The 12433-nt window shown below is 38.7% G+C and overlaps 1 protein-coding gene across 3 annotated transcripts in view; it reads right to left on the reverse strand.

Annotated features, from left to right (window-relative positions):
- The window catches only part of RARB (retinoic acid receptor beta), a 777639-nt gene that overhangs the window by 393845 nt on the left and 371361 nt on the right, over positions 1–12433 (reverse strand). For all 3 annotated transcript variants that reach the window (XM_064378607.1, XM_064378606.1, XM_064378608.1), the window contains one exon: positions 11395–11849. In XM_064378607.1, the coding sequence (XP_064234677.1) occupies positions 11395–11572 (178 nt within the window). In that variant the 5' untranslated portion in view covers positions 11573–11849. The remainder of the gene's footprint in view (positions 1–11394; positions 11850–12433) is intronic.

Here is a 12433-nt window from a genome sequence, read left to right on the forward strand (position 1 = left end):
CCGCCTCCTGGGTTCAGGCAATTCTCCTGCCTCAGCCTCCCGAGTAGCTGGGATTACAGGCACGCGCCACCATGCCCAGCTAATTTTTTGTATTTTTAGTAGAGACGGGGTTTCACCTTGTTGACCAGGATGGTCTCGATCTCTTGACCTCGTGATCCACCCGCCTTGACCTCCCAAAGTGCTGGGATTACAGGCGTGAGCCACCGCGCCCGGCCCATATGAATTCTTTTATTTGTTATTTGACTTTAGTTCTGGAATAAGATATCTTATGGAACAAAAAATGAAAGACAAATCCTAAAACTGCCTACACAAGGTCAGGACAGAAGTCAACGAGGCTATGAAGGTCACTTTATGTCTCAGAGATTTCCATCAGGACTCCCAGAAATTCCTGTTTTGCCAAATATCATATCAAGCTATTCTGATAAAAAAAGATTTACTAAATATTCTTAAGGGAAGAGTTCTTTTTAACCATGTGGTTGTCATTAAAGCACTACTCACTTGTGTGAAATGTCAAAGTTAATTTTTCTCCTTAGGTACCTATTTTTGATTGGCCAATTTCATAACCATTAAGCAATTAACATTAAAGTAGTGTTGGAAAAATGTTCATTTTTATAAACATCAACTGAAATTAGATCAAGCATTATTAGAGATTGTTTATAAAGGACAAAGTGACCTGCACACCCTGCAGGTCCTAAGAGAAAAGGAAGTTCAGCCTTTAACTAAGTTCTCTGACTCTAAAGGACTCTCATCTATGAAAAATAGCCTTAAATGTTTGTGTATTTCTTGGATGTGAACTCTTCATGATAAATACAAAATTATTCATCGAGGCAAGCTTACTCATGAACAAAGGTCTTTTCCAGTACCCAAATTTAGGACTGCCCCCTCGAGAATTCTGAAATAATAATAATAAAAAATCTTGGCAGGCTATAACTCCCATGAAGTGAAAAGTTCCATATGCCTAATGTCAGCTTCAGAAACATGTGGAAAAGTGCATGCACATGTAGAAAGACCTTTGCATTTTGGAAGTCAGAATGCATAGTTCATGGAATGATTGTCCTGTGACAACAAGATTTTTGCTAGTAAGTGGATGAATTGTGGGTGCAAGGCATGGATAATAATGAATGCTATTATTTACTAAGTTTTTACTTTTTGGGGGGCATAGGCTTTTGTCACCCAGGCTGGAGTGCAGAGGTGTGATCATAGCTCAGTGTGGTATTCAGCTCCTGAGCTTAAGTGATCCTCCTGACTCAGCCCCGCAAAGTGCTAGGATTATTGGTGTGAGCCACCATACTCAGTCTACTTTTCACTCTTATAACACTGTTATAAGTACTTTACATGTATCAATCGATGGAAATCATCATAAACTTCTGAAGATAAATTTTCCTTATTGTACAGAGAAAATGGCACAAAGAGGTTAAAAATCTGTTCCAGGACACAGACTGGGTCTGAAAGCTTCAACCTCTCCCTCACCCCCATTTTCAACCTCCTATCTTTCTGCATCCCCTCCCCTAGATTTTCAACATTAACATCAATTGTGGTTCAACAAGACGAAACTTTCTTAATTATTAGTTTGAGTTTACTATAAGCTCCTAGAGGTCCTGGGCAGTCTCCAAGGTTAACATGACCCCTACCATTGTCTTTTATGTAATCAGATGAATCAAACTTAATAATAAGAAAATCTATAAATACTTCTCATGGGGTCACATGTGATTCACCTGGAAACAACAGCCAGACAATGCATTGCTGTCATCAGTGCCCATAAACCCACAGATAAACACTGTCCTTACTCCCAAAATGCTCTAGTTTTTTTTTAGTTCTTTTATTTTGTCTAAACATCTGCAAAGCTTATGGGCATTTGGCAAAGGATCTTAGCACTAAATTAACAAGGCACATCACATACTCATTGAAAAGTGGTCATTTCCACCAAAAAGTACAATGGCTTTTCTCAGATTTGGAAAAACTCTGTATTTATAGATTTTCAGAAAAAAATACAAAAACCTCTGTATTTATAGATTTTCATAATATTAAGCTTGATTCATCTGATTACATAAAAATACAATGGTAGGGACCAAGTTAACCAGGGAAGGATTTAGTTAGGGCCAGAATCCTTTAGTAAAGTTTAAATGTGGTGAAACCCTAGGCTACCTCAAAGAAGCTTACATAGGCTTTTGGTCTTAAGGAACTAAAAGAATCCTGGATGAGGAGAACTAATGGGGACAGATGTAAAGACCAGGACATCAACAGTGTGTGGAACTAATTACATAACAAAATACTTAGAGCTATCTTAGAGCTATACTTAGAACTATCTAAGTATGAGGGAGACGAGCGTGTTATTGTAGGAGAGAGCTGGGGCTGGACAAAGGAGACGTTAAAGTTTGACTGTTGAGTGTCCAAGAATTCTAGACACTAGAAGCTGAGGCAAAGTCAATGTGTAAGTTTGTTTGCTAAATTTATAGTGTATAAATCCTAAAGAGAGACTACCAGATAAGCCAATAAAGTATGTTCAAGCTAATAAAGAACTGATAATTATAATAAGATCACTGCCACCAATAATCCCTCAGTGATTGAAACTTGAATATGAACTTGTAATATGAATGGGTTTTCTGAAGAATCTCACAGACTCCAATTTGACAGTGATAAGTAATCCTGCAGGGTTTTAGGCAAAGGCTTTAAAACGAAGAATAAAACGATATTAAAGAGAACATATTGAGGTCAAGAAAGGAGATGGGAGTTTGCCATCCAATAAGACAAAATGAAAACCAGAGGAAGAGAAAGAAATTCATTCTGAAAAATTGTGAATATTGTGAATTATAATCAGGGATTTGTAGCTGCCAGAATCAAGACAGATTGACTATGCAGTAATAAAAAAAAAATACTTTCTTCAAATATCATTCATTAGGCCAAGCCAAAGAAGCCACGTAAAATAGGAAAATAAAGTCATTACAAGGATAAAATTATGAGAAAATAAACAAATTAATGGATCTTTTTAGAGGGAGAAAGTTTCAAAAACACAGTTTTTTCTTTTTCAGTAGTAGGAAGTTATGGTGCTTGTATCAGTTTTCTAGAGTCACTATCACCAAATAACACAAACAGTTCTGGAGGCCAGAAGTCCAAAACCAAGGTGCTGGCAGGGTCGGCTCCTTCTAAGAGCTGAGCGGGGAATGTGCTCCATGCCTCTCTCCTAGCTCCTGGCAGCTTGCCAGCAGTCTTTGGCTCTTGGCAGCTAGCTCCCATCTTCACATGTGTCTCTATCTCTGTGTCTAAATTTCCCTTTTCTAAAAGGACATAGTCATATTGGATTAAGGTCCACTCTAATGACCTCATGGTAACTTAATCCTATTTCCAAATAAGGCTATATTCACAGGTAATAGGGGGTAAGGCTTCAACATCTTTTTGGAGGACGCAATTTAATCCATAACAATTTTGCAATTTTTCCTGGTAAATACTAATATAGTGTCTCATTGGAGATAGAATCTGACACCACAAATAAGCAAAAACCGATCATTCTCATGGATTCACCCAGAAAATTCTCACAGAGCTTCTGAGGTGTCTAACACAACACCTAACACAACACATAAATGTTAAATATATATCAGAAGAGTGAATTCATTGTAACAATACCTTTGATTCCCTTTTGTACCCCTTAGGGACATTGGCTACACATCAAGAAATGAAGGCAAAGGCTAGATGGTTCCTTCCTAACCCCATATGCCATCCAAGACAGGAAACTTTCCTGCTTTCCCTGGGCCTTCTGCATATGACTCTTCCCAGCACCATGGCTGGCATAATCACCGGTTCTGGTGTTGCAAACCTTCTTCTGTCCATCCCTCTTATAAACTCCTTTCCTCTCCTCTTAACAGCTAGAGTATTTATTTTCTAGGCAGTTTGTTTCACACTGTTATTCTTCACTAACTCATTCATGCATTCATTCATTGACTCATTCATTCCAATGATTCTCAACACTTTGGACCCAATGCTTCTTTTAGCAACATATATCACCTGCTGTATGATTCTAAAATGAAAGTCATAGATAATATAGGCCACCTACACATGTAATTCCAAAGAAGCTAATACATTTCTCAGACTGCAATATCAAGGATGAATGAAAAAAAGTAATTTGTAATAAAGTAATAGTTATTTCAATGTCTAAATGCTCAGGCGTAAAGCAGGGGTAAGATGCTTGCCCCCCTATGCAGAATTATAGTGAATGTTTTAGCTATGAATGCAGATTGATACAAGTTTGTGGTATTGGTGACTTGAATACCAAGAATGGCACTGCCATTAGTGACATTTTATAAAATGATGAATGACTCTCAGGAAAGTTCCTAACAGAACGAAGATCAACCTACTACTGACTTGCATGGCAATTAAAGTCCTAGATAATTTAGGGTACAATAACAGCATACAATAATGTTTTGCATTTATGTGTAAAATAAAGTTATAATTTAGGATCAGTTCATCATAATTTATTTGAGGGGGATTCTTAACAGGAATGCCTGGTGGGATGCTAGAAAGTCATGAGAATGTAAGGCACTTCTTTATTATTTTCCACTATCACATACACTGCAGGACATTCAGCCTCCTAACCTCTGCCCACTAAATCTCTACAGTGCGCCCAATGAGGATGGCACCCAAAGGCACATCTACACATTTCCAAAATTCCCTCACCAGCAAGAACCATTGATTCAATCATTTCACAAACGTGAAATGGGTTTCCAGTATATACCAGGTATTAGATTAACAGATAAGCAGAGGAGGAAAAGTTATGAAAACAACTAACGACAGCAGAATAAGACATGCAGAGTAAATCAGAGTACTTACAACGCACAGTGGGTACCTGGGTGGGAGAGAACGTAACAAGCTTTATAAAACCTAGGTCCTGATGGGCAAAGAGCAATCAGGGTTTTAGATTTAAATGGTTTTCAGTGATTATGACTTCTCAGTAGGAATGGAAAATCCTTAAAGACAGACACAGTGCTTCAAAAATCTGTCTCCCCTCAATATCACAGCAAACATAGAGTTATGAAAAGAGGACTGACTTTGGTCAGAATGAGAGAGTTCAAGCCCAGCCCCACCACTGAGCAGCCTTAGAAAAGCTGGTTACCTGAATCTCACTTACTCTATTTCCCTTTTCCAGTTGGCAGACAGAGATAATATATGTAGCAAAATAAGTGTTATCTTTAATAACTGATTTTCATGGCAAGGTTAAATAAAAGCAAGAGAATTGATGGTACCACCTGCCCGTTGGTTGGTCTGGGAGCCCCAAGTTTTTGGAGGTGCTCAAATAACAGGACTAGATTCATTCTTTCTCTCTCCCTCTCTTTTTCTCTTATACATAAAATTACAAAGATTCCCTCAACTATCAGAGGGAACTAATGGAGAAAACAGAGAAGCAAAGACAGAATAAGGTGCTGCATCATGTCAGTGATAAGGCACGAATCACCAGAGCTTCTGTGGGACTGCATGGGATATATCCTGAAGACAGCCCAGGCCCCTCCACCTGACCTCATGTCCATCTACCTGCATGGAGGCTAATCTCCCATTACTCAGAGCCATCTGAATATAGCCTATGTGAAATCTACAGGAGTTGCAGATGGATGAATTCATTGAGGCAGAACTTTAGAACATGAGATATGGCAAGTCTCATTTTCTATAGTGAACTCAACCAACTCAGGGCCACTGTCATGATTCTGCCTTTTCCAAAGTTCAATTTTCATAAGGTCAAAATGCTCTTTTTAAATGTCTACATTTTAACTATACAATAAATACAACTGGAATATCTTTATCTAAAGGAATTCTAATACAAATTCCTAAACCATCACTCCATCTTTTCTCCATTCTTGGTCCTTCTTTGTATATATTCTTTCAGTCATGTCCTCCCTAGGAAGAAAATGATTGGCAGGTGTGACTTGCAGGTAAATTCATTCCATCTTTATGAAGCCTCTATGGGCTGAAAGCCTACTTCTACTTAGGAACACACTTCCACAGTGGGGACTCTCCTTTGGGCATTGTAGTTCATTTGATGAAATGGAATGATCCTCTTTTTGTTTTTCATTCATGTTCATATATTCTTGATCACTTTAGGGGTAAAGATCAAAAAACCGAATGAGCTCAGCCCCTCATTAGAACTCTTCTAAGGATTATTAGGTTGGGGCAAAAGTAAATTTTGCCATTGCTTTTAATGGCAAGAACCATGTTTATTTCATATGTGTTATACTCAACCAGAGTCTGGGGAAATTGTAGGAACATCAAGAATACACAAAAATTCTTTTATTTTGGGAGAATAGAGGCACTGAAGCAATCAATACCTGTTCACCTTTAAAAATAGCCTCTTAAATAATACACATATGACCCTGGGCCTAAGAAAGTCCACTAACATAGTTCCATCATGTCAACAGTATAAACTCTATTTTTCAAACATTCAAAGTCTTTGACCTCCCTAAGCCAATGATCAAAGGCAGGTGAAATGGGCAAAACTGTTATAACTGAGTTTACTCAAATTCCCAATAAGTGTCATTTCCTTTGATTTATTTTTATTTGGTTGAACAACGTAAAGACACATAGATGTAAATGATACTATTATGTTTGACTTTCTTGAAATACCAGCAATATAAGTCCCTGATATCTTAAAATCAGATGTGATTCCTGTCAGTAGGGTCACTGTGTAAGTTTAAGGACAAATATAACTCAATAGAAAGAAGACAGGACTATGGAGTAAAAGGTGATGGGAGAAATTAATGAGTTGGTTTTAGTTGCCATCAATCTGCATGTATTTAAAACAGGATCCACACCTCTGAGCCAGTTGTCCTTAACATGTAATAAAGAAATTCAATCTGTCTGCACACCCTGCTTTAGACAAGCTAGGTAACAAGGCTCTTCTTAGTTTAAGACAAAAAATAGAAATAAGATGCATTTTATGTTCCATCATTGGTAATTCTGAGATTGCACAGCCTGTCTCTCCAGAAGGTTGGGATTTTTTAAGCGAATACCCTGTTTTGTGATTTTGACAGGAGCGCACTTTCTGATCATTAAAGAAGCAAGGGAAAAGAATTCTCATTTTAAGATGCTGGAGTTAAACTAAGATCATTTTGAGAGAGGTTCTGAAGCCAAAACACTTAACAATATTTTCCAGCTTGCAACAACCTATAAAAAGCACATGTGCAGCAATAAAACAGAACAAGCAGCCATGAAAGGAACATAAAGAGAGACAGACAGACAGTTGTCTAACTCTCACAGAGAGCCCGGCGACATAATATTTGGAGTGTTCCCTGGCATAGCATATCAGGCTCTTCTCCCTTTAGAAGTCATGCTTATCAGAGGCACCTCGGTGGCACCCTCTCAACTCTCCATTGTGATGAAAACTGATAGTGGCTTCCACAGTAGTTGATTAAATTAAAGAGGTTGCAAGGCCCTTTAAATATCCATCATCTCCAAGGACTCCCTGGAACATCGTGGAAAAAATATGTCTATGGTGTGTGAATTTTCCAAGGGATTGTGCTGGCCTCATTGCCCAAAACACTGTGAAAGGCATGCACTCTGGGGTCTCCAGGTCTGGATTTGGAATTTGACTCCAACACTAACTGGTTATGTAAGATCTTTACCCTCTCTAAGCCCCCTGGTCTTTATCTGTAAAATGGAACTTCTGTAATGGCCTGGCAGTGATGTTGAGGCTATGAAAAAGACTAAGAATGGCATACACTAAATGCTCTGTGAATAATCCAGGAGGTGCTCAATGCATGGTAGTTTTTCTTATTACATGTTTTAATGCCCCCTTTTCTCATATGTTTCCTGTGTTCTAAGCTTATAGAGACTCTATGCTGTAAAAATTAAGTCAGAATGCAAAGACAAGGGCATGTACACACAGAAGATGCTTTCATGTTCTCTTCTACAAATATATTTTTTTCTTTAAGGTAGAAAGCTCTTGAGAACAGACCTTCTGAAAAGCGGCCACATCTTTACCTCTGAATTGTGAGTGGTCACAAATGGTCATACCAACAGCCAAGTATTCCACACTGCAAAAGAACATGGCTCACCACCGGCAGAAACCAAGGAATGGTGGGACACCCTGCAAGTGGCACGGGGACCAGGAGAAACCTGAGTTACGTGGAATCATTGCCTGTTAGAGTTGAAAAGACCTTGGGGGCTGATCTGATTTCACTCTTTTATAGTACAAGTTTCCTTTCTAATTTAGACTCCACCTTCATTCTTAAAAGATTTGAATACATTATAAAAGACTATCCAGTAAATAAAAATATTTTATAGGTGATAGAACAGAAATTCAGAGCGGTTATATGACTGCAAAGTAGACACAGCATCAAGGACATCTTTACGTGTGGGAATGGGGCCATTGTGCTGTAGGCTTAGAGACGTTCCATATACAGAGCTTAGGATGAGGTCTAGGAGATCAGGCTAACCACAGAGGCAGAAGTGAATGAGGGAATAGTAAGGAGCAGGTATAACCTCAGCAGCTGCTATGGAAATTGTTCTTACTTGCTTTTGAGGTAGAGAATTCTTGAGTCTTTACAATTACTTGGTGCTGACAGACCCTCAGTACAGGGGCAGGAGAATTTATTCCTTCTAGTGAGCTGCAGAATCAAGACATGTACAGATTACAAATGAGACATCAGCAAGTCCTATAGTTCAATGGCATGAATCTCTTTACAGAGTCATTCTCCAAAGTGCTTGTTCCCTTTTTACTACACATTAGCCAGCTTTTCCACCCAAGTATGTGTGTTGCTAGTTATTGAGTCTTGACAGAATTTGGCTATCTTCCTATTAATCTCAGTACATGGATAAAACCTTAAATTTATTTTTAGCCAAGTCTGTGGGTAATTTTTAAGACTTGCCCCTTTTCTAGGATCTTTTGAAAACACAGGCTTTAACAAAGACAATTCCTTCTTTGAGGGCCAACTAACAGACTATATATTCACAGTGGCTTCTTTTAATCATTTCCATCTGAGCAGCTTTCATGTGCTTCGACTGTAGCAAGAAATAATAAAACAAGGTATTAGGGTATGAAGTAAGTCATCTTTGATGTTTCCAGCCTGAACTTTCTGTACCTAGTCCTTTTTCTGCCCCTTTTTCAAACACCTTTCAAGGTGCAGTTACTTAGCACTGTCCTCGCAAGACCCTCAAGCAAAAAGTCAGCCATTATTTATCCTTTTTTTGAACTTAAAACCCTGTCTTTCCAAAAGTTGAATCAGATTCAATTGCCAGTATATAACCAGTTTTGATCTAGAAAATGACTACTGCATTATAGTTCAATCTAATAGTAACGGCGTCTTGTGTTTTATTAGTAACTGTGAAATAAAAAGAATTGCCTTGTGTTTTGAGTTGAAAGGAGGTTTAGCTATGATATCTCTCAACCATTCTTCCATTTAATATGCTCTGCATTTTTCTTAAAATTAGTAGCCAAGGCTGAGCACAGACTCATGCCTGTAATCCCAGCACTTTGGGAGGCCAAGGCGGGTAGATCATGAGGTCAAGAGATTGAGACCATCTTGGCCAACATGGTGAAATCCGTCTCTATCAAAAATACAAAAATTAGCTGGGTATGGTGGCATGAGCCTGTAGTCCCAGCTACTCGGGAGGCTGAGGCAGGAGAATCGCTTGAACCTGGGAGGCGGAGGTTGCAGTGAGCTGAGATCATGTCACTACACTCCAGCCTGGCGACAGAGCAAGACTCTGTCTTTAAAAAAAAAAAAAAAAAAAAAAAAAAAAATCAGTAGCCAAAGCAGCCCAAAGTTGCTGTTGGGAATCTAGGGGCTTCAGGCTGCCTTAGAGTTTCACTCTGCTAGATTTGATCATTCACCATGAGAATCCTACTCATATCTCAACTTCTTTGCTACATCTACAAAATATGTTTCCGATCTCAGAAAAGAAACCTGTTAAAATGTGCTATCAGGCCAGTTCAGCAATGGAATTAGATATAGAGGCTCATAGGTGATATTTTGATGGCTCTATTAATCATTTAGACCCCCTTATTTGTTAGCTAAAAATAACTTCATTATATCATTGGCATACTGAGTGAACATGATTTGAACCTGCACTTGGATCAGCAAGATATTTTGAATACTGGTAGTACTTTGTCCATTTATCTGCATAGCTAATAAGCCACTTTGGCTGATTAAACTTTCAGTTTGAAATTCAGAAGCATGGGAGAAGGTTTTTAGGTAATTCCAAAGACATTATGGTCATATATTCAAGCCAGAAATCCAAAACACATAAGGAAGAAATCATAATCAAGTCATTTCAAGATGCAATTCAAGTCACTGTTTATCAGGAATGATACAGTACTATGATTGCAATCAACATCCCAAAAGTGAAACTGTCATCTGTTCATCTATCTGTTTGTCTCTCCATCCAAACATCCATCCTCTACTGTTTTTGAAGGCACTGTACCAGTGATTCTACTTAGGTAGAGAAAGCTCCCTGCTTCCTGTGAGCTAAGGAATAAGGTAAGGCATGAAGAGCACAAGACAGAAAGATTAAGGTGGTATCCCAAAGATACCACGCTAACATTTAGAGGAAGTCCTCAAAGAGAAGCGAAATGCAAAATAATCACCAGGAAGAGTTACAAAAAACTCCTGTTGCTCTTGAGCCAGGAAGAACTTGGAGAACACGCTGTGGATGCCTGTTACATCAATACGCCTTTTCACCTCCAGATGCTAAACCAAGTACGTTGTTATTAACAGGTGCAAAAGCTTGCTGGCTACCAGTTTGTCTTTAAACAGGAGGAACTTTCTAAAAATTGCACAATATAGATGCTTCAATGTGGAGGTCGTACCAGTTTTGAAGAATTCTAACTTTGACTATTTTTATTTTATAGTACCTTATACAGACAATTTAAGGGACAATCTGGGGTCAGAAACAGCTAGTAGAGAAACAAATGGTGTCAAGGACACCAAAAAAGCTTAATGTGATAGGAATTGGCCGCAAAGGTCTGTGGGAAGTTGAGAACAATTACAGATATCATTTGTACACAGGAAATAAGATTCAAAGGAGATCTCACAATCAAAGTAGACTTTAGTATTATCATTAGTGATTTTTATGGTATCATCTTCTAATTCACTGCTTCCATTATTTATCAGGTGGCCAATTTCTTTGATATTGACCACAGATATTAATCTCATATGCTCATCACTTTTTGTGATTGCCTTTTATGAAATAGAGCAAAATGCCAAAGCAGCTTTGAATGGGTCCAATTCTAAAATTTGCCACTTATGTAGTTTCAAATCATATCTCTTTCCACAGAACTAAAATTAGAATTCAAGACCAAAAGAAACCAGCATGCAATGAAATGAGAAATTGCCCTGGATACCAACCATCCTGTTTTCTCAGGTCCATTCATCCTATCAACCAAGAGAAACGAGAGTAAATTCCATCAGGACTTACTTGCTGGTGATGGGGTGCTGCATCCACTCGGAGGAGGGTGGCCATGAAGTCCATGGAGGGGAGGCAGGGAAAGTCCTCCGATGACAGGTGGAAAGAGTAATGGGTAGGGTGTGGCCGGATAGTGAGTCATGTGTCCATTCACTGCTGGGACCGGACATGCGTGGCCACTGGTGGTCATGTTTCGGGCCTCACAGAAAGAAAGGTGCTCTGGAGCAGGAACACATCACTCCAGGTCTGGAACCAAAGTGAGGAAGGTAAATGCAGGGCAGAAGCTGAGGCTGAGCTGTGTTCTGGGCCAGTCAAGACAGTTCAGCTGATGACCTTGCTTCTTCCCAGCACAGTTTCTCCACCTCTCATTTTGCTACCCTGATTACAGGAAGGATGCTTTCGCTGTTCAGCTTCTCAGTTTAAGACTTGGGAGACACTGGCACCTTGAAATTTCTGAGCTGTTAATTCTGTAAGAAAAAATGAAAAAAAAAATCACAAATCAAAAATCTCTCCATCTTTATCAAGTTATCATACAAAACATCTCTAATACTAACCCAGGTCTCCTAATTCCTTGTCCTCCTATACTTACCGCTTCCCGAAGAGTCTTAATTTTCTTTCCTCACATTCTAACCTAGACTACAAGTTTTACACAATTTGAAAATAACTGACCAACTGATAGTAAATAGCAAAACCATCCACTCCTATGTTATTTCATTATATCACTCTGCTAAATTTTTCTTCACGGCACTCAAACAACTTGATACATTACATGTGGGAGTGTTTGCTTTTGTTTGTCTCCTCCATTAGCAAGCACTCCCCAGGAGGACAGAGTGTTTTTGTTAACAGTCGTGCTTTAAGCTCCTAGAAGAGTACGTGACAAAGGATAGACCCTGGGTTTGTATGAGTTAAATGAATGAATTTTTTTTTTTTTGCTTTTTTAGGGAAACTAATTATTTAATTCTGTTCTTACTGATACTCCTCAAAAATTTTTACTTCTTTTATATGAATAAGTTCGCATTTTACTGTGGCTGTTTGGAATGACACAGCCAGC

This window comes from Aotus nancymaae, unplaced genomic scaffold (genome assembly GCF_030222135.1).
Source record: "Aotus nancymaae isolate 86718 unplaced genomic scaffold, 86718_ANA_hifiasm-v0.15.2.pri h1tg000019l, whole genome shotgun sequence".
Taxonomy (NCBI): Eukaryota; Metazoa; Chordata; class Mammalia; order Primates; family Aotidae; genus Aotus; species Aotus nancymaae.